Source organism: Planococcus citri, chromosome 2, assembly GCF_950023065.1.
Source record: "Planococcus citri chromosome 2, ihPlaCitr1.1, whole genome shotgun sequence".
In the NCBI taxonomy this organism is placed as follows: Eukaryota; Metazoa; Arthropoda; class Insecta; order Hemiptera; family Pseudococcidae; genus Planococcus; species Planococcus citri.
Window position 1 is genome coordinate 12,399,066 of NC_088678.1, and position 26,994 is coordinate 12,426,059.

A 26,994-nucleotide genomic window follows, 5' to 3' on the forward strand; every position below is an offset into this window, starting at 1 on the left:
TTTAACAACGAAAACTTCTTGAAACAAAATTAATTATAAAAATGTTAAGAACTTTCGCGATAAAATAATTATAAGATTATTTTGTTAGATTTAAACATTAACCGGAGAAAAGGAAAGATATTTTTAAGCGAGAACGTATCGTCTTGTTGCGCATTCAAAACGATACTTACCAAAAAAGTATTTGTCAACAACAGATGTTGTTGACAAAGTACTTAGAAATCACCAGCCAGTGATTTCTGGACTTCACACGTACACCAAATGTCGGCATGATAGTATCTCACATATGCCCCTCTGAGCTTTAATCCGTATGTAATCACAAACGGAAGAAAGTTCGGAAGAACACATGAAATAATATCATGACGACATAAAACTCAATTTTGAGTTTCAAAAATCTGCTGGAGGCTCCAGAACTGCTGAAAATGGTTTGAAATAGTTTCCAAAGCATCCAAACGATTTGGCAGGTCAAAATTATTTTCAGTTGATGTGATTTTGTTGGAATTTCAAGTTCCAAAAAATCTGCTGGAGGCTCCAGAACTGCTCAGAAAGGTTTGAAACCATTTCCAATCGATTTGGCATGTCGAAAATATGTATCCTAAATTTAAACTTTCTTGGACAATTGGGTGAAATTTTGATTTCCCCCCTCATTTTTGGCCTAAATTTGGTTTTTGAAAATTCACCAAAAATCGAAAAGGCACTTTACCGCTTGAAATTTTAACAGGTGATAAATTTTTGCCTGATCTTTCGATCTACCTTTGTACGGTTTGAAAAATTTCGGGCAAGTCCTATGTTGGAACGCAAAATCTGCGATATCGGCTGACCTGTCTATCAAAATGGCCTCCATTTTGTAAGTAGGGCCACTGTTTTTTGAGGACTAAGGCTAGAGTAGAAGTGTTCCTTTGGACTCCTCATTTAAGAAAAAAGTTGTGCCGGAGGATCTAGGGGGGATTGCAATAGACCCTTATGCGGGCTCCCCGACTATTATGTACAGGGTGGCCAAAAAGTCTGTTGCCCAACAAATTTGCATCTGACTTTTTGGCCACCCTTTATAATGCCGATGGTGAGAAAAAAAATGTAAAATGCCCCGTAATTTGATGGTTTCATTTCGCCATATCATGTTCACCGACTTTTGAGACACCCTATAGAATTAGTTTTACTTTTTTAAACTCGTGCTCGTGTACTTTGGAATATACAATAATGCATATTATGTAATTTTTCAAATCTACAGCCTTGTCAATTGTGTGAAATGAAAAAAGAAAACATTCATCCGGCCTTTAAAGCAATGTACGGAATGGGCCATTCTCCTCGAACCATGTATTCGACGATGTCAGATCATTACGACTCGCTAACGTTATCGAGCTCGTCAGCAAACTTCCCAGCGACTAAGATCGTCGACGGTGTAACCACCTGGCTACCCTCATCGTCCAATATCCATTTAAAAACAATGTACGGCGGCGGCGTATTATCAATGGCGAATATGAACGCTTCCTCATCAGCGACCGGTGACGTCACGACCGTCTCTGAAATTCAAATGCCTTTAGTGCAAGGTGTCCTGGAACTGGAAGGACGACGTTACGTGGTCGTTCCGAAACAAAGTGTATTGTCAGTATCACCGAATGCGAACGCTGTATTTGAAAATCATACCACGTTATGCAAAAGAACGACCAATACGTTGGCCAGATGCGGCAGTCCCATTGGTCCGTCTAGTGTGGCTAATACGTTATTGGTTAATCCATCCGATGTAAATAACGCCGGAGTTGTGCTAGTTCCTGTGGGGCCATCGAAGAATACCGCCAACGCGTATAGTCCTCAGAGTATGGCTAGATATTCAGCTGCTGAGTATGCGAATTACGCTCATCATCATAATCGTCTGAAATTTCCAGTTGAAAACACCTGCCCTTCGACTTACGCGATCAATTGTAATAGGTAAGTGTGCATCTTGGGTCAGTTTTTATCTCTGATCTTTTCTGTTCTGTTGGTCTGGCGCTCACGTTTTGTATTCTTTTCTCGTAGTTATTGTTGGAGTCATTGCGATGCTTCTTTATAATGATGGTGTCATGTAAGAAGGACCAAACTGATTTTCAAAACGTGAATGTAAAAAAAAAGTGGTATGATACATGCTTCGGGGGGGGGGGGGGGGGGGTTGTAGAGCATCTATTATTTTAGAAAGATTTATTCAATTATCTGCATTTCTGTTTGTATAAAAAATGAAAATATACATAATTATTGTAAAGTATAGTTTGGCCCTTTTTATCTCATTCTCACAGCAATGCTCGAAGGGCCAGACTACCAACAAAAAAAATTATTTTTCTGTAGTAAATTGAAAGTACAATTCATCTTCTTGCATGACACCATCGAATTATTGATCACGTGTTTTTAATATTGCAGATTTTTAAATAGCTACCTGTACGTATTTTTCAGTTTACAGTATCTATTTGTATGTTTCGTGTAATCCTAATTTTTCTTTACCTACATCCTAGTTACTTTTTCCTTTGTTCGTTTGTTTGTTGTTTGTTTGATTTTTCAACTTTATTGTTTCGTTTATCAGCGTTCGTCTTTTTATAAATTATTTTTAACGACCTTCTGGATCTACTTACCAATGTTACAACGAAATTGTTTCACTCCACACTCTGCTATGAAATATTCGATAGTTGAAAAAAATCGACAAATTGAAAATAAAATGAAAAGCAGACTTTGAAAAATAAAAACTGAGAATTGAGTGAGCGAGGAGTGCTTTTCGATGGGTAGCTTCTGAGCGTAGCCTCGCATCCACGAATTTACCACCAAATATATTCTGTTTCAAGAGTGCGATTCCTCAATTGTGAATTTTGATGGAATGTGATTTACGAGTAGTCTTGAAACAATGCTTAGAATAAGGAAATTGAGAAGAATTTTGAGTCAAGTCCGTTCAATTTGATGTTACTTAATGGGTTGAAAAATAAAACATCTTGCAAAGGAAGTATCCTAACGATCAATAATTTCGATCCGAACTGAAAGGAATTCATAGAGGACTCCAAAATACACCACCCCAGCAGTAAAAATATTCAAATTGGACCCATTTCTCGTAAAAAAATCAAAATTAAATCTCCCGAGTCGATTGATGATGGTTTCAAACCGATCTGGAGCCTCCTTCTCTAGTTTTCGAAGAAATACTAGAAATAAGGTGAAAATGAAATTCATCTCAATTAAACTCGGGTTTACCATATTTGTGAAATTACGACTCTTTCGATCGATCTAGGTACATGTACGAACTCAAATAATTTTTATCCGATTTACAACCACCCCCTCCCCCACTATCTGGAGAATCCGAGATAAAGGCTCCTGAAAGACTTGAAAACATTACCATACGACTGATGAAGACCCACGAAATTTCAGCCTTTTATATTGTCGAATCAATTAATTTTTTTTTTGAGCCAAATGTAAATTTTTATAAATATGCCAAAAATCGAAAAATGAATTTGAACGCCTGAAATGTTCACTGTCAGTGTACTGTCCTTTGGGATTCTGTTTCAATTGCCCTTGTGCTGGTTGGTTGGGTTTCATCTCACAATCAATTAGTTAGAGTGGTCCTTACTTATTTATTTTGTGGGCATTTTTTTGCGAATTTTTTCCACTGCTACATCCTGAAATGAGAAAACGGGGTGTCCAACGGTCACGAAAGTCAAAGAAAGATCATGAATTTTGCTCGAAACACACTTGAAAATTTTTTTAAAAGTCCATAAAATGAAAAAAAAATTAAAAAATGGAAAATTTTTTTAAAAAATCAGAAAAATGAAAAAACTGAAATACCTAATTTTTGATTCTGTAAAAAATATCAACCCTGTTCGATTTCCTCGCAGTACAAGTTTTCATTTTTTGGAAGGGAGGGGGAAATCATGAAATGAAAAAAAATAAATAAATAAAAATTTGTTCAAAAAATTAGAAAAATGAAAAAATTGAAATACCTTAACTTTGGTTCTGTAAAAAATGGCAACCCTGTTCGATTTCCTCGGAGTTTCAAGTTTGTATGTATTTTTTAGGAAAGGGGGTAGGGAGGGGAATGTTTATGTGGTAAAAATGTGAAAAATAGGTCATAAAAAAGGTCATGATTCTTCTGTCTGAGAGTTTTGTTAGCCACCCTGGAAAAGTAAAGTATAGGTATTCCAATGAAAATTTTTCCAGGCTAAAAATGAATGAGAAAAATATCTCAACATTGTGAAAGAAGTGAATAAATGAAAAATTCAAAGGTTGATTTAATCGAAAAAACAAAACGAAGCAAAACATTCAATCGTCTGTGGAAGAGTGAGACGTTTGGCAATTTCGGTCAAAAAGTAAGATTTTCCAACAAATTTGTCCAAAATGTAGAATTTTAGTGACAAAAAAAAAATGGGCAAGACAAAAATCAACTTTTGCCCTCGTATTCGAAGGTTGATTGAAAAATGAAAAAACAGCTAGCCTGTCTTCAACTTCGGCTGAAAAGCAGGATATTTGAACAATTTTTTGGAAAAACTGCTGGACCTTTTTGGCAATTTTGTCAAAAAAGCAAAATATTTAGCAATTTATGACGAAAGAAAGGAAATTGTTAGCAGAAAATCAAGACTTTTTAGAAATGTTGGCCAAGATGGTGAAATGATCGAGCTAAAAGGGGAAAACACAAGCTGGATTTTTTAGCAGAACATGTTTTTCTGATATTTCAAACGAAGGATGGGGAAAGGTGAAAGGAGGGCAGGCATTTTCATTTTCAAAGAACAATAGAAAAAATTAATGTAAACCATAAAATTTCAAAATTTGCTTCATAAAGTAAAAGAAATCAGGTATCTTGCGAATTTGTAATTGAGTTGAAAAAATAGGACACTTGGCAGAAAATTTCTCAAATGTTCGGATTAGGAAAGGGTCTGAAATCATTAAAAAATGAGAAAAATAAATATAAACTTCTGATTATGAGTAGATTGTGGAAGAAAATATGTAAAGGAAAAATTTCGAATTTCAATTGAAAAGATAAGGGAATTGTTGGAAAGTAGGATTTTTACTTTTTTATACCATTTTGGCACAAAATGTGCCCAAAACAAAGAAAGCTCTCAATTTCTGTATCACAATTATTCTTAATTGATAACCTCATTTTCATGAAGAAATTCGCTTGACCAACTCGATTTTTTGCCTTTTTGAGAGGCTCTCACCACCACATTTTTAGCCCTAGAAAAAATAAGCAAAAAAAATTTGCTTTTTCAAATCAAACAATTTGAGGCTGTATGAACTTGAAAAAAGAAGTTTCGAAATAAGGTCTGCGTACTTTTTCCTCGATCACGTCTTTTAAGCAACATTGAGTCTTATTTAACCCTTTGAGACCCAAGAAGAATCTGACGGATGAAAATTTAAAAATTTCATTGTATGGGAAGAAGTTTAACTTCGTTGAGATTTTTTTTTTAAATTGAGATTTTTACACAAAAATTCATTTTGAAATTTGAGGAAATGCTCAAAATGGGAAGTATTTTTTCTGTCCAGATTTCGAAAATAAATTTTCGATGCAGGGATACGAAATTTTTCCGAAAAAATTTCTCTAGGTAATACCAACAAAAAATCAGAAAATTTTGAATAATATATTTCGTCCAAAATTGTTGAAGCCAAAATCCAAAATTTTGAAAAAAAAAAATGAAAAATGATTTTCTGCTTTAGTTGTGACGATTGCAAATATGTGGGAGTTTCATAATTATTTTAAAATCAAAAACATTTTTGGTCAAAAGTAAAGAGATTGACGGTAAAGATTTTTATTTTTTTTAAAAATATTTTTGAAATTTAGTTTTAAGGTTGTTCCAAGATCTATTATGAAAAATATCATTTTTTGTGAAAATTTTTCAAAATTTATGGAACAATATATTTTTGGGAATGTAAAAATCTATTACACCAAAGTTTGGCCAAAATGAATACCACGTTTGAGAATTTTTTAGTCCATTTCCGTCAAAATTCCTGGATGAAAGATTCTATCTGGAAAATTTTTACATCTTGAAAAGTTTGAACTTTTTTGTTCGAGCTTTTTGAGGAAAATTTTTAAAATTTATAGGTGCTTATTTTGAGATTTCATGTGTATAAATGCAACGCGTTGGTCCAATGTCGGTATTGAGATGAGATCTATAGTATCTTACTTCGACCTAAAATTCCAAAATGAAATTTGACCCCAGTGAGTGAGTTTTTACATTATACGTAGATTCTTCAAACTTATTTATATTTCAGCTTTCTGTGAAAATTTTTAAAAATTTATAGAATCTCATTTTCACAAAAAATGATATTTTTTTGTATGTAGAACAACCTTGAAACTCAGTTTCCAAAATATATATTTTTTAAAAATAAAAATCCCCACCGTCAATCTTCTTATTTTTGACCGGAAATTTTTTGATTTGAAAATCATGTCATTGCCACATTTATAATTATTGTCACAACATGTACAGAAAATCATTTTTTATTTTTTCTCAAAATTTTGGATTTTGGCAGAACAGGGTATCTAACAGGTAGTGAAAGAATAGCAGAGTGTCTACTGGCAAGAAAAAGGCAAGAAAGTTAGAAAAAGGCGAGAAATTCGCATGGGTGGTGGCAAGAAAGTTAGAAAATAGTATAGAAATTCCTTCGAAAAGCAAGAAAATTTCCAAGAATTCAAATCAAAAATCTCTGAAAAATTGAAGTTATCACAGCAAAATTTCAAGTTTTTATTTTGTTAAAATTGATGTTGTTCTACTTTTCAAATTGAAAATTTTCCAAAAATGTTGCCCTCGCTTCGCTCGGGCCATTCAAGATGGTATTTTCAACAATTTCAAGAATTCAAAAATTAAATAGGGAATTTTTGATTTCCAGGTAATACCCAAACCAATTGAAAAGTGCAAATTTTTTATTTTCTGAACAGAACGACTAACTTTTCAAAATTGTTGATATTATTGTGCTCCGATGAAAATGCAAAATAAAGCATACAAAATGGTCGTTTTTTCGTTTTTCACAGTTATTTTTCAACAAATTTTCGCTCTCGCTTCGCTCAAGCAGTAATTTCAACTTCCTTTTCCATAAAATGATCATTCACTGTGAAGGGTTTTCTGAAAACAACCTAAAATGTCGATTTTTCGTGTCTAAAATTCTGATTTTGCTCTCCTCTCAATCACTAATAAAAATATACCTAAGCTCTTTCATGGTTTGATCCTGTAATTGTATATGTCACTGGTATTCAGCATGTTAAAATTTTGATTTTTGTCGGAAAAATAACAATTTTTTGTTGGAAAAATGACATTATACTCCCCCTCCCCCAAATAACACGACTTCGATCCGCATTCGAGTTTACTTTTCAGTTTGTTACTGTTATCATCATAGAATTGAATTCACTTCAGTAGACTTGCTTCAACGTTTGTTTTTTTATTACTATTTTTTTATTTGAAAAATTAATTCACTTCTCTGCTTTGAAGAATAAATTTTTGAGAAATTTTGTTGGGGGGGGGGGTTAAGAGGGGTTAGCGAAGATTATCTATGCGTAAATATGAAGAGGGGTAAGAAATTTCATTTTTTGAAGCAAGAAAAAAGCAAGAAAAAGGCGAGAAATTCGCTTTTTTGATTTTAGTAGACACTCTGAATAGTGATTGCTAAAATGGGCAGTGAAAGTAGTGAAAAAGTTTGTGAAATTAGTCAAAAAGGTAGTGAAAAAATGAAAAAATTCATCAATGTGTTCGTTTGTATTGTTTTTTCTTTATAATTTTGTTTTGATTGAAAATAAAAAACACAATTTTTCTTCCAATTTCAATTTTTTTTTTTTTTTTTTTTAAATTTCCGTGTGAAATATTTCATTTTGTTAATTAGGGTGTCCATTCTTCTGGAAAGCCTGGAAAAGTCAGGGAAATTGGTCGGTCTGAAAATGCCAGGGGATTTTGTAATTTTCACGAAAAATCACTGGAATTTTGAAAAAACGATCAATTGCAAACTTCGGATATGGGCCTCTGATGAGAGAAAAGCATTATTTTTCACTTCTCCATTCACAAATTTTCGAAGACTTTTGCCCCCACTTCGCTCGGTATTGTTTTCTTTAATTTTTCAACATCAAAATGAAAATTAATTTTAAAAAATTGAGTTTTAAAACCAAAAAATAAACTTTTTACAAAAAAACATCGCTTTTATGCCTCGTGAAATACAAATTTTCAAACTCGTTTTTAGGCATCTTGAAATAAACATTTTCAAAAGCTCTCGACTCAGTTAGTTTGAAGAGAAACTTATAAAAAAAATTATCCTTCCCCCCACTGACAACTTCTTTAAATTAAGTTAAAGTATGGGGTAAGTATGTAAGTATAGAAAATTGGAAAAAAAGATCTGGGAAATCTAGAAAAGTCAGGGAAAATGACTTGCCAAAAATAATGGACGCCCGATGTTGATTTTTTGTGTGTCTGGAGGGAGGAGGGGGGGGGGTCGAGTAGAGTTTTCTGTATTTTGTTGAAAAAAGGGTAGTGAAAAAAGTAGTGACTTTTTTTTTTTAAATCCGTCAGATACCATGCTTAAGAAAATATTGACATTATAAATTATTCAAAATTTTCGGATTTTTATGTTGGTCTCACCTAGAGAAACTTTTCGGAAAATTTTCTTATCCCTGCATAGAAAATTTATTCTGGAAATCTGGATAGAAAAAATGCCCATTTTGAGCATTTTCACAAATTCCAAAATTACAATTTTTGGTAAACCTCAATTTTTTTAAAAGGGTACCCCCCGATAAGATAGGCAAAATGCCCTTAACCTCAGATTTCGATGAAACTCACAGGGTATGTTTAGTACCCCCAAAAAATAATTTTGGGCCCATAGCCCGCTCCCCACCCCACCCCCCTCAGCCAGGGGGGCCAAAAAACGCGTTTTTCAGGGGAAAAATTCTGTATCACCGCGTAATTAAGATAAATTGATTCTGTAAACGAATATAGTTAGAGGATACATGGGCGTACCTCCCTGAATTTTTTCAGAATTTTTCGTCACACGGGGAGAGAAGGGGGGACAAAAGAAAACTTTAAATCGACATTACTCCGGAACGAAAAAACATACCAAAACGATTTTTTCGTCAAATATGTATCTTTAGGTCTACTTTCTATAGAAGTCATCACCCGGCCATTTGGAGTGGTGGGTCAAGCTCAAAAGCTCAAAAAACTCTCAAAAAACCACGTTTTTTGCGTTTTTCTCCAAAAATATGGACAAATGGCGGAAATCTAAGAGAACCAAGTTGTTCAGCGTGAAATTTTACCTCAGAATTGTGTAATTGAAAATTCATTTACACCGCATGATCGTAAAACTACATGCGCAGAAGTATTTGTGCTTACATCAAGATAGCTGAAAGGGTATTCCTGGGTAAAATAGGTGAAATGTCCCTGTCCTCGGATTTCTGAAATTTTGATGAAACATAGTTGGGTACCATTAAAAAAAATGTCGGAGGCAAAAAAATCCCCCCCCCAACCTCCCCTTGCTCATAATAGCGAAAAAAGGGCCTTTTTCGGGGAGAAAAAATCCATGCTTCAACGAGTTTTGACAAAAAAATCTGTATTCACTCAAAATATATGGAGGAGACAGTATAATAAAAATACCTACATAGGTATTTGAGATTCTGCGCCAATCCATGCTATTGCCATCAAAATCCAAGGCCACTTTTGGGGTTCTACTGAGAAAATTGAAAAGTAAATCTTTTTTTTTTGGAGAGGGGGTATTAGTAGTTGGTGTTTTGAAAATATTTTCTTCGCAAAAGTTTCGCTATAATGACGAAAAAATATTGAAAGATAATATATTTCTGAAACTGAGGAAATATTTTGGAACGCAGTGATGACAATATTTTAGGTTTCAAAAAATTGATAAAGATTGGCAAAAATTCCTAAATTTTTGTTGATTTTTCAAAATTGACAAAAACAATTTAAAATAATAGCATAGAATGGACGCAGAATCTAAGATATATTCATTTAGGACTGGGTCGATCGTCATTTTTCTCAAAACAAATTGGGTACAGGGGCTACAGTGAAAAAACCGTGTTTTTTCGAAAATACTCCCACTTTAAGGGCACATGTTTTCCCTTTAGGGGCACTTCTGGAGCCAGCATTTTTCTGTACAACTTTCAACTCAAAATGACAGTTTTTGCTAAAATTGGTAAAAATCTAGTTTTTTTTCTTTTTTTGGTGATTTACCCAATCTACTACATAGTACGTAGGTAGGTAATACCTATGTTTTCAATGTACTTGGTAACTCACATAAAAATTTAATCATCGACACCAAAAAGAAACCTTTCTGATAGTTTTGAGTTAGATACCATGTACTTGAAAAGTAGGCTACTTGTAATTCAAGAAAACCTTGATTAAGAAGTTGCATGGCGTAAATAGCGCTATAATGAAGCATTTTTCACAAAAACTCTAATTTTTGGGCAAACCCTCTCCCCAATGTGGTCGTTGGGAGGGTCCAACTGCAAATCAAACTTCATATTCATGTTCAGCGAGTTCGGTTCATATGATAATGATACCCATATTGTCTGTCTACTTTCGCCCTAAAATTTGGAGAGGGGGTGCCTATGGCCAAAAAATTGGAGTTTAAGGGTATACTCTGCGGAGAGCATTCTAATTTGACAACCGGTCGAAATATGAAACCGATTTGTTCGTTATTTTCATCATTCGTTCGTAAGACTGCATGTAATCGATTGAACGAATTTAGTCGTGCTTATGTCCCGCGACCCGCTCCCATCTAAACTTCAGACCGGGATTTCTCCGTGAATTTTCAAAATTCTTCCAATTTTTTTTTCACCAATACTGATTCATCTATGAAATCGAGGGTATGTAGCCATATTTTCTAATTTTGCTTTTACAACAGGGATGTGAGCGTCTAAAGTACCTCCATCCAATTCCCTATTATAGCCATCAAATGTCCTGAATCAAAAATATCTCGACATACCCTCGCTTTTGAAAGCAAACCCTAGAAAAATCCGTTCTATAGTTTTGGCACAATCCCCGCCCAAAGTTGACCATTTTTCATCAAAAAATTAGAATAGCCTTAAAGAAGTTAGTTGGTTTTCTTATTGTTTTTGGAGGCCAGCATCCAAAATTATGGATCGCTTTTTTTGGTGGTGCTGTGACAAAAAAACACAATTTTGAGTGTTTTTTGAGTTTTTGAAGATGGCCTACCTGGAGGGAAAATTTGAAAAAAAATACCAATTATAGTGCTCATGCAGATACATTTTTGAAAAAAAAATTTCATGTACTTAAATTAGGTTCGGAGATACGGCGGTTTCAAATTTTCTTTTGTCAATATATCTCCCCTGGGGGGCCCACAATTTTTGAAGAAAATTCAAGTTGCTAGAATCATATCTCCTTCAAGTATTTTGAGTGAATACAGATTTTTTTGTCAAAACTCGTTGAAGCATGGATTTTTTCTCCCCGAAAAAGGCCCTTTTTTCGCTATTATGAGCAAGGGGAGGTTGGGGGGGGGGGATTTTTTTGCCTCCGACATTTTTTTTAATGGTACCCAACTATGTTTCATCAAAATTTCAGAAATCCGAGGACAGGGACATTTCACCTATTTTACCCAGGAATACCCTTTCAGCTATCTTGATGTAAGCACAAATACTTCTGCGCATGTAGTTTTACGATCATGCGGTGTAAATGAATTTTCAATTACACAATTCTGAGGTAAAATTTCACGCTGAACAACTTGGTTCTCTTAGATTTCCGCCATTTGTCCATATTTTTGGAGAAAAACGCAAAAAACGTGGTTTTTTGAGAGTTTTTTGAGCTTTTGAGCTTGACCCACCACTCCAAATGGCCGGGTGATGACTTCTATAGAAAGTAGACCTAAAGATACATATTTGACGAAAAAATCGTTTTGGTATGTTTTTTCGTTCCGGAGTAATGTCGATTTAAAGTTTTCTTTTGTCCCCCCTTCTCTCCCTGTGTGATGAAAAATTCTGAAAAAATTCAGGGAGGTACGCCCATGTATCTTCTAACTATATTCGTTTACAGAATCAATTTATCTTAATTACGCGCTGATACAGAATTTTCCCCCTGAAAAACGCGTTTTTTGGCCCCCCTGGCTGAGGGGGGTGGGGTGGGGAGCGGGCTATGGGCCCAAAATTATTTTTTGGGGGTACTAAACATACCCTGTGAGTTTCATCGAAATCTGAGGTTAAGGGCATTTTGCCTATCTTATCGGGGGGTACCCTTTGCTCAGTGAAGTTATTCTCCTTCCCATGTAATGAAATTTCTCAATTTTCATTCGTCAAATTCTTCTTGAGTCTCAAAGGGTTAAATTCAACTTGAATTGATAATTTGAAATTTATTATCAAAAATGAATGAGGCAAAGAAATGAGAATCAGACAAAAATTGATGCGAATGGTAGCAGTAATAATTCAAATGAAATTATCCAAAATTCAACGCTTCGATGCAAATTAAACGATGAGTTATCATTTAAGGATATTACGTTTTGTATTAAGTTTTACTCAATTTACCTCTCGTAGCAACAAATTTAAATCTTTCCCAATACTAATCAAAACGTTATTTTGTATTTTTTTTCAGTATTAATGGTATAAGTCCGAATGACTTGAGCGCATATCACGCGATAGGCAGTCGAGCCCCTATCGAATACCATAGCTCGTTCAATTTATCTAATATTTCACGTATTTACGACCCATTGCTAATGAGTCTGAAGTACTTAACAGTACGTGATCTCTTACGCATATCTATGACCAGTAAATTTCTGAACAGAATAGCATCGGAACCTTGCTTGGTAAGTGAAGTTAAATCCATTTATACCGGATGATTTAAGCCCCGAAGTGTTTTCAAAAATAAATACATTTTTTCATTATTTTGTTTCAGTGGAAAACGGTTCGACTAAAAAATTCCCAAGTACACGACTGGAAAGGGTTCGCGAAATCGTTACAAAAATACGGTACGAAGAGATTAGATATGCGCAAAATGTTGTGTTCGGCTGTACCCGAAGACTTGAGTAAAATGTGGCAAGAATTCCTCCAAGTTATTCCTACCATTACGTCTTTGGAACATATAGATTTTAGCCGGACTCCGATGCACGTCATCGACGCTGTAGCAGCTACTTGTCCGAATTTGGCTGTTTTTAACGCGATGTATTTGAAGTGAGTATCGATGAGTAGATTTATTAGCAAATTTATTTTAATATTATTACTTACCTGGAATTACGATTTTTGTTTGTGTTGTGCAGAAATGGCTCGCTGACGTTTGATAATTTTACTCGATTGGAACATTTGGCTGAATTAAGGCTCAAAGGAGCCGGTGGAATTGAACTGATACGAAACGATTCGCTGTTACAGTTCGTCAATAAGGATAATTTGAGAGAAATTGTAAGTTTCCAAAGTAATTTCACTCTTTAACAAACTCTCGTGTACTAAAACGCATTCTTTTTGTTTTGATTTGCAGTGTTTAACTTGTATTAAGAATATAGATATCGATTTATTGAAAATGATAAGCGAAGCGAGTAACTTAGTAACTCTGGAGTTGGGCGACTGCTCCGATTTACCACCCAGTTTCGGTACAGAAATCGGTAAATTACAAAAATTGGAGAAATTACGTTTGGAAAAAGTAGATAACCTGGCTCCTGATTACGAACTGTTGACCATCCTTAACGGTATGGAAACACTCAAGAGCTTAGAACTGATAAACGTCGAAGTAAAGGATGGTTTCGACGAAGTCATGGCGCGGTGTAATAATATCGAGAATTTCCTCATCATTCCGTTGTATATATCGCAGGTAATTTCCGAATTTATTTAATCGAAATAGTCCGGAATATGACAATAGGAGTAATTGCAGCCCCCCCCCGCCGATCCTCCGGGACAACTTTTTGCTTAAAGGAGACATCCTAAGGAACATTTTAAAGCAAACTTGCCAAAAAAAAGTTGACCTTACTTACAAAATGGCGGCCATTTTGATTGACAGGTCAGCCGAAATCGCAGATTTTGCGTTTTAACATAGGACTTGCACGAACTTTTTCAAACTTTACAAAGGTAGATCGAAAGATCATGCAAAAATTTATCACCTGTCAAAATTTCAAGTGCTGAAGTGCGTTTTTCGATTTTTGGTGAATTTTTGAAAATCAAATTTAGGCCAAAAATGAGGGGAAAAATCAAAATTTTACCAAATTGACCAAAAAAGCTGAAATTTGGTATATACCCTATTTTCGACATGCCAAATCGATTGGAAACGGTTTCAACCCGTTTTGAGTAGTTCTGGAGCCTCCAGCAGATTTTTGAAACTCGAAATTCGCACAAAATTCCATCAAATTGGAGTTGTAAAGCTAAAATATATTCTAAAAACTAATTTCAATACGCTACGAAGTACTGCAGGTGAATTTCAAGTCGTTTTGGACCCCGCAGCGACTTTTTGAAAATTCCTAAAGCCTCCAGCAGATTTTTGAAACTTTAAATTTTCACAAAATTTCATCAAATGGAGATAGAAAGCTGAAATTTACTCTACACTTCAATTTTAACACCCTCTGAAAACGACTTCTGGTAGATTTCAAGTCATTTTAGAGCATCCAACAACTTTTTTGAAAATTACTGGAGCCTCCATTAGATTTTTGAAACTTGAAATTTCCCCAATATATCATCAAACTAAGATGGGAGAGTCGAAATTCATTCTGCAAACTAATTTCAATACGCTACGAAGTTGACTGCTGGTGAATTTCAAGTCGTTTTGGAGCCTCCAGTAACTTTTTGAAAAGTTGTATCACGTTTTTTTGGAAAATTGAAATTTCCTAAAAGTAGCTGGAAGCTTCAAAACCATTTGAAACCACCATGTAGTCTGCGAAGTAAATTTCAGCTTGCCAACTCCATTTGATAAATTAAAGTTGGGGTAATTTCAAGTTTCAAAAATCTACTGGAGGCTCCAGTAATTTTCAAAAAAGTCGCTGGAGGCTCTAAAATGACTTGAACCCACCTGAAGTCATCTTCAGAGGGTGTTGAAATTGGAGTGTAGAGTAAATTTCAGCTTTTCAACTTCGTTTGATGAAATTTTGTGAAAATTTGAAGTTTCAAAAATCTGCTGGAGGCTTCAGGAATTTTCAAAAAGTCGCTGGAGGATCCAAAACGACTTGAAATTCACCTGCAGTACTTCGTAGCGTATTGAAATTAGTTTTTAGAATAAATTTTAGCTTTACAACTCCAATTTGATGTAATTTTGTGGATACTTCGAGTTTCAAAAATCTGCTGGAGGCTCCAGAACTGCTCAAAACGGGTTGAAGTCGTTTCCAATCGATTTGGTATGTCGAAAATAGGGTATATCCCAAATTTCTGCTTTCTTGGTCAATTTGGTAAAATTTTGATTTTTTTTCCCTCATTTTTGGCCCAAATTTGATTTTTAAAAATTCATCAAAAATCGAAAAACGCACTTTAGCACTTGAAATTTTGACTGGTGATAAATTTTTGCATGATCTTTCGATCTATCTTTGTAAAGTTTGAAAAAGTTCGTGCATGTCCTATGTTAAAACGCAAAATCTGCGATTTCGGCTGACCTGTCAATCAAAATGGCCGCCATTTTGTAAGTAAGGCCAATTTTTTTTGGCAAGTTTGCTTTAAAATGTTCCTTAGGATGTCCCCTTTAAGAAAAAAGTTGTCCCGGAGGATCGGCGGGGGGGGGGGTGCAATTACTCCTATTGTCATATGCCGGACTAAAAGGCTTTCAATTATACCTGCCTGACGATTATTTTTCAATTCTCTCTCGTTCACAGTCTGCGACCACCAATCAGCTGATTCTAGACGGCATTAAAGGCTTATCAGATACGTTGAAATGTTTCGTCTGGGGTCTAACTACCGAGCTTCTCAAAGTAACCGATTTGTTCATGGATCAATGGCAATTGAAAAGCGGCGGCGGTAGCAACAACACTGGTTCGAATAAGAAATCCGCTGGCAGTATACCGGTGCGTAAATCAGTCGATAAACCTTCGCCGGATGGTGACGTTCCTCCTACACACGTCGATATACTACCTATACCAAAACTCGAACGCATTTTGGGTACTCATTTGCCCAAATCACGAATAAAAGTCATCAAAGTACCGTTCCAGATGACTTGGAGGCAATCTCTATCCGATTGTTTGAAATGAAACCGATCTAGCTTATGAATTTTCGACTTGGTTTTCGATTAATCGATAAAATGTGTGAAATGATTCGATTCGACTTTTTCTCTCCTACGCTTTGTAACTTATTTTGTAAATATACCTTCGTGTTTTATTTTTTAATTAACTTAATATTTATCTTTTACGTTATTTTGTTTGTTTTTCCCCTATCCCTCCCTTCCCGTTTTTTAAAACTTATTATTTTTTTTGTAAACGCGCGTTTTAGATTAGTATTTATTTTGAAAATGAATATAATGAAGAGACTGAATAGTGGTTAGCGTTAATTGTTATACAAGCTCATAAAATGTGCGGGTGTACAATGAAGTAAAAATAATATGTAAAGCATTTTCAATTTGTATTCGTAGAATAAGCTGAAGAATTGAATTTTTTATGCTATTACGATGCCTGTAATATATTGTATAATTTTACTGTATAACTTGAAATGAAAAAATTATTGAGTAGAAAATTTGTTCTTTTTTCGCAATTTATATTTTTCGTTTTTTTTTAAGGGTAAGATGATAGTTGAGATTTACGTACAACTCGAAATTTGTAGGTACTCGTCTTTTTTTAGTCCTGTTTCGCTATAAGAATTAATAATTATTTTCTTTTCACGGCTACAATCATCGAAGTGAATTCAATCGATGAACGAAATAAAAAAAAAATCATGGGATCCGAAGTTTAAATTTACTAAAATAGGTGCGATAAAAATAGCTCTAAATATCATCGTTAAATATTCTCATTTAAATTATGAGAAACCCGGTAAAAAAAAACTGTTATAGAATTTTGCAACTAATACTCTTGAAAGTCATTTCGTTGGGTGCCTATTTTCATAAAGTTTTCAACAATTTAAAATAGATTTTCAAGTATTTTATATGATTTCAAATTTCAATCAATTTCGACAACGTCGACTCATTGAAAGCCAGGACTGGTGAACTCTGTTCTGTTCTTTTTATGAACAAAAACTTTTTCTAGGGGTTTGTTCACGTTAATTTGGTTCCATTTTGTTCTGTTCTCACTTTATCAGTCATTTTTTCTTCACTTACATGATTGAGTCTTGAGAATAGAAAGTTTTTTACTTTGAAAATTAAACCTCTGAGAGACAAAACGAAACTTCGTATCATAAAAATGAAGTCTGAAAGATGAAAAATGGTAAATAATTTGAATACATGTAATTTGAATGTTAATTGTTTTACATTAATCTTGATAATGAATAATTAATCTGAAAGTTAAAAAAAAATCCAAAATAATTGATCATCATTCGGTTTTGTTTTTTTTTTAAATTGAAGAAGTTAGAAGAAAAAAATCGCAGAATGAAATAAAGATCTTTAATTTAGGCCTAAATAAAAATTATAAAACGGTATCTCTCTTTAAAATTCAAAGCACTTTCATAGCAATAATGTAAAATAACATCATCAAAAAGTCGGATGACTCCAGCGTTAAAATACCAACTTCGATCAACATGGTTGTGTCCGGTTGTGTGTCTAGATCCAGGCCCTACTCTAAAAAAAATTTTGCAGTAGCTCAAGTTAATTACAAAAATCATAAAATTATTGTGACCCAACGGACTCTGAACAGACTCTGAACGGACTCTGAATGGACTATGAATGGACTCTGTAGGGACTCTGAACGGACTCTGAACGAACTCTGAACAGACTCTGAACAGACTATGAACGGACTATGAACGGATTCTGAAGGGACTCTTAAGGGACTCTGAAGGGACTCTGAAGGCACTTTGAAAGGACTCTGAAGGAACTCTGAAGGGACTCTGAATGGACTCTGAACGGACTCTGTAGGGACTCTAAACGGACTCTGAATGGACTCTGAACGGACTCTGAACGGACCCTGAACGGACTCTGTAGGGACTCTGAACCGACTCTGTAGGGACTCTGAACGAACTCTGAAAGGACTATGAATGGACTCTGAACGGACTTTGTAGGGACTCTGAACGGACTCTGAACGGACCCTGAAAGGACTTTGAAGGGACTCTGTAGGGACTCTGAACGGACCCTGAAAGGACTTTGAAGGGACTCTGTAGGGACTCTGAACAGACTCTGACCGGACTCTGAAAGGACTATGAACGGACTCTGTAGGGACTATGAACGGACTCTGTAGGGACTCTGAAGGGACTCTGAACAGGCTCTGAACGGACTCTGAACGGACCCTGAACGGACTCTGAAGGGGTTCTGAAGGGGTTCTGAATGGTCTCTGAACAGACTATGAACGGACTATGAACGGATTCTGAAGGGACTCTTAAGGGACTCTGAACAGACTCTGAACGGACTCTGAACAGACTCTGAAGGCACTTTGAAAGGACTCTGAAGGAACTCTGAAGGGACTCTGTAGAGACTCTGAACAGACTCTGAAAGGACAATGAACGGACTCTGTAGGGACTCTAAACGGACTCTGAACGGACTCTGTAGGGACTTTGAACAGACTCTGAACGGACTCTGAATGGACTATGAATGGACTCTGTAGGGACTCTGAACGAACTCTGAAAGGACTATGAACGGACTATGAATGGACTCTGAACGGACTTTGTAGGGACTCTGAACAGACTCTGTAGGGACTCTGAACAGACTCTGAACGGACTCTGAACAGATTCTTTTTTTCAACAAAATTGTCGAAAATGTACTTAAGCTTTTTTTTGCAAAAGTGCTAAAAAATTCTTCTTATTTATGAAAAGTACATATGAAAAAAGTACGTAGGTGCTACTTTTTTTTAAAAAACAGTCAAGAAATTATTTCCCTTTTTTTGCCAAAATTTGCTGAAATTCTTGCATTTCTTGTTTTTTTTTCCAAATCTTCCTCAAAAGTCCTGCTTTTTCACCGTTGTCAAAAAATCTTACTGTTGACCAAAATTGCTCAATTTCATAGTTTTTTTTTTTGGTAAAAGTTTCCAAGAAGTCCTGCTTTTTGTCTTGACTGTCAAAATATTCTGATTTTTCAATAGAATTGCTTAGCATTGAAGTTCTCTGCCAAAGTTGCCAAGAAATGCTACCTTTTTTGGTCAAAATTGAGAAATAGGTACCTACCTAATTGTAATTTTTGCACCTTTTAAATTTTTTTATCTTTTTTCAAAGTTCTGAATTTTTTTCTTTCATTTTTTCTAAATAAAAAATTTCGTCTAGAATAAATAATTTTTGTTAAAAATCCTTCGTGTTTGACGTCTTGATATGAAAACTTTATAGGTAGTTGGATCTTCTAAAACAATAGAAAACCTTACAAATACTCATGTTCATTTCAACCATCATTCTTCCCTTTTATTACTTACCTGTCTACTGGTAACTTGTCCATTATTAAAAAAAAATTATAACGTTCCATTATTGTTCGTCTACTACGAAAGCGAGGTATTTTATCACTAGAGTTCCTGTCTTTCTTCTAAAGTTATTGTCGGAATCGCCTCAATGGTTATTATCCAAAAGAAGACAGCTGCTGTCGAAGCTTGGAACGTGGCCTTGGTTAGAAAAATTGACTCTTCTGTCGTATTTCCTGCTGATCTTCCAAGATTGTATTGTCAAAAGTAGGTAGAATACCACAAAAAATAAAATTGAATATAAATCCTACCTTTGAAGTTAAAATTTGAGGAATTACCTATTGTAATAGCCTAATAGGTTCCATATAAATGGTTTCTGAAAGAGAGCAAATATTTTAGATCGCAGTGTTGCCAATTTTTTGATCATTATTGCCAATTTTAAAAAATCGAGAAAAATAGCCAAAAACTTGGGAAATTTTTTCAGTTTTTTGGTAATGGAAATATGATCGAAAAATTAGCACCAATATAAATTCCAAAATATTTCTCCATGTTCAGAAATGAAATTTTTCAATGTTTTGAATGAATTAATGCGAAATATTGAAAAAGAAAAAAAATTTCAAAACTCTGATTTACCCAAAGTGAGCGATTTGAAAATTTTCAACTGTTCAGTGGAACCCTAAAAGTGGTATTCGACTTACATTTTTATTTCCAATGGCCTAGATTGACGCAGAAACTCAATTTCCATCTTTTAAAATTTGGCCTGTTTTTCCAAATCAGATTGGAGGGGCAAGATGAAAAAAAAAAACGATTTTTTCAAAAATTTACACTTTATCTTTCAAGAGCTCATATCTCTTCCCCAGGGGTACTTTCGAAGCTAGAACTTTTTCTAATCAAATTAATTTAACTCAAAATAGGAGGTCTCCACTAAATTTTTTCACCTCGTACATAATTTTGAATTGCAGATAATTACCTATTTCAGATTTAATGGGAATCGTTTCTATCATCAAATCATTCCAAAACTAAATCACATAAAATTAAAATATACAATGGGTAAGTTTCTTTTTATTATTTCATATAATACACAAAAAGCAAATGGTTTCATCATAAAGATAGGTAGATTTTAAATCAAAAACTTATACTTGAGATCATGGTAAATAAAACTTACTCAAGGAAAAAAATTCGTCACACTGTTGCTAATTCAACTAAAATAAAAAGGGGTTAAGGAGGACAAAAACAGAAAAAAAAACAAAGTCGTTAAATTAGGTATTCACTTATATAGGTATTGCAAAACATTGGCGATGCAAGGGTGGCAAGCATCTACGTTATTATTCGCATCCTGCAGAGCAATTAAAACACCTCGTGCTGAATATTGACACGATGGTTCATCGCCGCAGATGGAATTTACGTTATTTGTGTAATCGATATCACAATATTGAGATTCTTCTTTTGAACCCTGTAACAAAAGTAATTATTTTAGTCCAACTGGAGGTAGAAAATATCCACGTAGAAGAGCTCGCAATAATGACGTAAAAGTAAAAAGCGAGTAGGTGGTTTTGGCAAAATAGCTTCTACTTGAGCGTATAATAATGAGAATAAAGCAGTATTGTAGGTAGAGAATATTAAACAAAGTGAAAATGCTCCAAATTGGGTATGAACTTGAAAGGAAGTTATTAATAAATTTTTTATTTGAAAATGACTGAATCATAGATGAGCCAAGCTTTAAGACGAGTAGATAGGTAAGGGTTTTAGAAAATCCTCGAGCAACGAATTAAAGAAATTTTCAGAGAATTCCTATTCCTTATGAATGAGTTATTTCTCAACGACTCGATCGACTTCAAGGCAGTCACTCACGAATTAAACTTTGATCCAAGATTGAGAAAAAAAACTTGTGTTTTAAAAATTCAATTCATGTAGAACGATTTTCTAGTCAGATTTTCACTAAAAGAAAAAATATGGCTTTTCCTACTCAATACATTTCCTATTCCAGCAAAATTGAACGAAAAAAGCAAACAAAACGAAAACAACACACTCTGATAAGGCCACCAAGGCAGCAACACTGGTAGATCTAGCTGTATCTATAGCTAATTGTAATTAAGTATCTAGTATTTTAAACACCACATACACAAACGTTGCATATTTGATGAATAGTGCACAAAGGTGTAAAAGTACCATCGGTATCTTTAGCAGTTCTACTAATTTGTTGGCACGTTTCGATGAGGCGACTAATAGCGGGACATTGGTTACCAGGAAATGGCTCTACTTCATCTAACACAAAAGTACAGATTCAATTCCAAACGTTACTCTACTTTTGAGGATGTGTGAGCTAACTACTGAAAATTTTATTAAATCGACTACTTGGCACTTACATCGTCGTTTGCTGTAATCGTGAGTGGACGGTTTAGAAACGTGTTCGTGATTGAAAAAGGTCGCGTTATGTTTGATTTTCTGGCCATCCAAACCTAACGATGATTCGGCGCTATCTTTTTTTGTGGCTACTCGTTTATTATCTGTAATTTGAATTTTTTTTTTACGGTATTATAGTGCCACCGAAAGGACCTCTATCGTATGGTAAATTAGCTGGAAATCTATGCATAAGATGTCTATAAAATTTGCTAAAAATTCTCTGATTTTTTTTGTGATCATCCGTAAGATAATCAAAATTTTTACCAAAAAAATAGATTATCGAATAACAAAATTTTCAAATTTTTGACACCAATAGGCTATCCCTGGGCTATAATTTCAGCCAAATTCTTTGATTTTTTGCAGCTTGATTCCTTGGTTCGATTTTTGTTGTAGTAGGTATTAAAATTTTGGAAAATTGGGAAAAGATTTTGTCCAGCGAGTATGATGACTTCTCTTCATCTTCTTTGACTTAGGTTTTGATTTTTATGCCATTTTCCATTTTACCCACACCTTTGAGATGGTACTTCCGAAAAGTGGTTTTCAGCTCCTTCAAGGATTTAAAGTCATCAATGTCATCATGTATTGTTTTCTGTCACTGAAAATTTTTTTAAAATGTGGAACCTCCAAAATAAAATTCAAAAAATTTAAAAGAGCTCTGCTAATACTTGAGTATCCATGCAAATTTTCAACATTAAAGACCCCTGCCCCCTGGTGGAAAAAACGAGGAGATCTTCGTAGAAATCGGATGAAAAAGAATGTTCGGATCTGATACATCTGATCTAGCCCAATTGAGCATATCTGCGCGGTCGGATCAGATCAGCTTTGAACAGATTTACATCGATCAAAAATCTAATCTGATTATATCTGAGAAAATCTGATTGGATCTCGAGAATGTCCGAATTTGATGGATTTAATTTGATCCGCGGTTTGATTATTCAGGTCCATCCTGTTGGATCCGATCAAGTCTGAAGTGATCCAATCCGATCAAAACTCTGATTATATCTGCCAAGATCTAATTGGATTTGAGGAATGTCCGGATCTGATTGGATCTGATTCGCACTGATTAATCAGGTCTGCTCAAATCTAATCAATCAACGCTCTGATCTGATCAGGAGAATGTCTAAATCTGATCAGCTCTGATCTGATTTAATCAAGCAAGATCCTGATCAGATCTATCAAATCTAGCTAGATAGTAGATCCAATCAGTTCTATCCTATTGGATCCGATCAAAACGGTAATAATGACCCTATCTGATGAGACCTGAGATCTGGTCAAGTCAAATTAAATTGATCAAACCGTCCGGATCCGATCAAATTTCATCAGATCCAGTGATCATGTCTGCATTTGTTAGATTTTATTTTTGATTAATCAGGTCTACCCTGTTGGATCTGATCAAGTCTGAGATCTAATCCAATCAACACTCCTGATTGAGTGATTAGATCTGGTCAAATTCAATTGGATCAGAGAATGTCTGGATTTCTATTTAAATCAGAAAAAAAACCATCTCCAGGCTTCCTATATTTTGCTCCGATCAAGTCTCCACTGATCAAATCTGATCAAAACTCTGATTGTATCTGCAAAGATCTAATTGGATTTAGTGAATGTTCTGATCTGAATGGATCTGATCTGGGCTGATTAATCAGGTCTGCACAAATCTAATCAATCAAAGCTCTGATCTGATCAGGAGAATGTCTAAATCTGATCAGCTCTGATCTGATTTAATCAAGCAAGATCCTGATCAGATCTATTCAAATCTAGCTAGAATAGTAGATCCAATCAGTTCTATCCCATTGGATCCGATCAAAACGGTAATAATGACCCTATCTGATGAGACCTGAGAAGTGAGATCTGGTCAGGTCGAATTAAATCAATCGAACAGCCGGATCTTCTGATCAAATTTGATCAGATCCGGTGATCATGTCCGGATTTGATAGATTTTATTTGGCCAGGTTTGATTAATCAGGTCTGCCCTATTAGATTTAATTAAGTCGGAACAAACTGATCTAATCCAATCAACACTTCTGATCAGACTTCTGATAAGATCTGATCAAATTCAATTGGATCAGCGAATAATGTCTAGATTTCTATTTTAAATCAGGAAAAATCCATCTATGAGTCTCCTATATTGGATCTGATCAGGTCTCAACTGATCCGATCCGATCTGATCAAAACTCTTATATCTGCGAAGATCTAATTGAACTTAAGTAATGTCCGGATCTGATTGGATCTTATCTGGTTTGATTAATCAGGTCTGCACAAATCTAATTAATCAAAGCTCTGATCTGATAAGGAGAATGTCTGAATCTGATCAGCTCTTATCTGGTCTAACCAACCAAGATCCTGATCAGATCTATTCAAATCTGACTAAATCCAGTCAGTTCTGTCCTATTGGATCCGATCACAACATTAATATGACCATATCTGATGAGAACTGAGACGTGAGATCTGGTCAGGTTGAATTAAATCAATCGAACCGCCGGGATCAGGTGATCATGTCCCGAATTGATAGATTTTATTTGATCAGGTTTGATTAATCACGTCTGCCCTATTGGATTTAATCAAGACTGAACTGATCTAATTCAATCAACACTTCTGATAAGATCTGATCAAATTCAATTGGATCAGAGAATGTCTAGATTTCTATTTTAAATCAGGAAAAATCCATCTAGGTATGGGTGTCCTATATTAGATCTGATGAGGTCTCAACTGATCCGATCCGATCAAAACTCAGATTGTATCTGCGAAGATCTAATTGGGCTTAAGTAATGCCCGGATCTGATGGGATCTGATCTGGTTTGATTAATGAGGTCTGCCCAGATCCAATTCAATCAAAACTCTGATCTGATTCTTATTGGATCCGATCACAGCTTTAATATAAATGATCATAACTGATAGTGATAAGACCTGTTCAGAATTTCAGATCTGGTCAAGTTGAATTGAATTGATCGAATCCGAATCTGATCAAATTTGATCAGATCCGGTGATCAAACTAAGTACATCAAAATCCACAGAATTAATGAGGAAACAAAGAAAGAAAGCTGAGTAAAATTTTGCAGAAATTGCTTTAAAATTTCTTGGAATGTCATGAAAACAAATCAGCAACTGAATATCATTCTACTCCTAACAGAAAATTATTGGATCTCGTCAGATGTGATCAGATCCAAACATTCCATGGGTTCAATATTTGACCTGACCAAATGTGACCATCAAATCGATGTTTTTATAGGATTAGATCCACTGTTCAGTCCTGATCAGATGGTTCTGATCTATTCAGTCCTGATCAGATGGTTCTGATCTGTTCAGTCCTGATCAGATGAGTCTTATCTGATCAGAGTCTTGGTCACATTAAATTCGTTCAGACCTGATCAGATGTAATCAACCCTCCCTCTCCCCTCCCCCAGGTTTATAAAAAATTGCCAAAACCTAGAAATATTCTACAAAAATGCCTCAAGTCGCAGTAATACTGTTCAGAATTTTGAATTTAATTATCATCAATCTGCCGATCAATGTCTTTGCCAATATGACATCAATTTTCATCCAATTGTATGTATGTATTACCTATGATTTTGTTCAATAAATTACTGGTAGTTTTTAGTTTTTTTAAAATAATTTTTAATCACACTTTGTGTAATTTTTGCAAAATTTTATTTCATTCTCTTCCTATATTTAAGCATTTTTTTTATTTTTTTTATTACCATTTAATAATGGTTTTTATGTTATTTTAGACACTTTTTCTAAATTTTTACTTGATGATTTTGAAAATGTTTCATTATTCAGTAACTTTTTCATCATTTTTATGAGAATTCAGTGACTTTATTTCCATATTAAGTTAATCACAATTTATTTCATGTAACATTCAGAAAAATGTTTATTTTTTTGCAATTTAATTCTTAGTTGTTTGTAACTTTCTGCAATTTTCTGTTATTTCAGACATTTTTGCAACACTGTGCCCAAGTTTTTCAATATTTTATCAACTTTCAACCATCGTTAATCTTCGTTTTCAGGGGAAAATGATTTTCAATCTGATCAGTTCTGAACAGATCTAATCCGATCAGCACTCTGATTTGATTAAATCTGGTCAGATCCGGTTGATCTGCGAAGGAATGTCAGGATCTGATCAGATTTGATTTGGTCTGGATCAATGGTGGGGGGGGGGGAGTCGAATCAAACCATAAACCTAGGTACCTACTATCTTCTTTTGAATCTAAAACTGATCTGATCCTATCAATACTTCTGATCAAATCTGATCAGATTAGGTCAGGTCAAGGTCAAATTGAATCTATAGAATGTTCGGATCTGATCAGATCTGTTCTGATTAGGTCAGGTCTTTTCAATTGGGTCTAATTTGGTCGGAACAGATAAATAATTGGTCTAGAGAATGTCTGGATCTGATCTGATCAAATCTGATTAATCAAGTCTGAACAGCTCTAATCTGATTTAAACTGATCTGACCTGATCTGATTCAAAGCAATTTTTGCAAAATTTTTCTGATGCAAAGTAAAAAATGACAATTTTTGTAAGTAAGAAACCCGCAATCAGTTTGGTCCCAGCCCCCTCAGGGGTGGGTGGGGGGAGAACTTCTATTATTTTCACATTGTCTTGAGGTAGGTACTCAACTTTAGCATCGCATTCCTCCAAAGCTATGACACTTCGATCAAAACTGATTCCACAGTTCGAAAGAGCATTACATTTTGAACTTTTTAAGCACTTTGAAATTTTCATAAGTTGAAAGTTGAACTTTCAAATTGAAAGTTCAAATTTTAAAATGGCGCTGTAAGTGAGAGCTACCATTTAAAATTCTGAAAAAATGTCCAAAGATATACCTTTTTATGCTTTTTCCGACTATTTAATTTTCGAGATGAGATTTTCTGATGGAGGGGGAGCACCCTCTCCCCCAAATTTGGGTGAAACTTTCAAAAATACATCTGGGGCATGTGATATATCGAATTGTATGTTTTTAGTGACGCTGAACACGAATATGAAGTCAGATTTTTGATTGGACCCCATCCGGGGCCCCCAGCACCTCCCCAAATGGGGTAAAAGTACAAAAAAGTGTTTTATTTGTGCGACACATGAAATAGTATGTTTTTGATGACGCTGAATACGAATATGACGTCAGATTTTTGATTGCTGGACCTCATCCACGGCCCCCAGCACCTCCCCAAATGGGGTAAAAGTACAAAAAAGTCTTTTGTTCGTGTGACACATGAAATAGTATGTTTTTGGTGACGCTGAACATTTTTGATTGAACCTCATCCACGT

At 34.8% G+C, this 26,994-nt stretch overlaps 2 protein-coding genes across 5 annotated transcripts in view; one reads left to right on the top strand and one right to left on the bottom strand.

Moving 5' to 3' along the window:
* The window catches only part of LOC135834709 (uncharacterized), a 29,644-nt gene extending 13,101 nt beyond the window's left edge, over positions 1-16,543 (top strand). For 2 of the 3 annotated variants that reach the window (XM_065348665.1, XM_065348664.1), the window contains exons 12-17: positions 1,226-1,923; positions 12,513-12,723; positions 12,813-13,087; positions 13,174-13,312; positions 13,389-13,718; positions 15,694-16,543. In XM_065348665.1, coding sequence (XP_065204737.1) covers positions 1,226-1,923; positions 12,513-12,723; positions 12,813-13,087; positions 13,174-13,312; positions 13,389-13,718; positions 15,694-16,065 — 2,025 coding nt within the window. In that variant the 3' untranslated portion in view covers positions 16,066-16,543. The remainder of the gene's footprint in view (positions 1-1,225; positions 1,924-12,512; positions 12,724-12,812; positions 13,088-13,173; positions 13,313-13,388; positions 13,719-15,693) is intronic. The other variant, XM_065348666.1, reaches the window with a different exon arrangement.
* Positions 16,544-20,371: 3,828 nt separating this feature from the next.
* LOC135834710 (uncharacterized) overlaps positions 20,372-26,994 on the bottom strand; it is a 194,116-nt gene continuing 187,493 nt past the window's right edge. Inside the window, exons 5-7 of one of the 2 annotated variants that reach the window (XM_065348668.1) lie at positions 21,696-21,836; positions 21,452-21,594; positions 20,372-20,782 (exon numbers count right to left, since the gene is read on the bottom strand). In XM_065348668.1, the coding sequence (XP_065204740.1) occupies positions 20,597-20,782; positions 21,452-21,594; positions 21,696-21,836 (470 nt within the window). In that variant the 3' untranslated portion in view covers positions 20,372-20,596. The remainder of the gene's footprint in view (positions 20,783-21,451; positions 21,595-21,695; positions 21,837-26,994) is intronic. The other variant, XM_065348669.1, reaches the window with a different exon arrangement.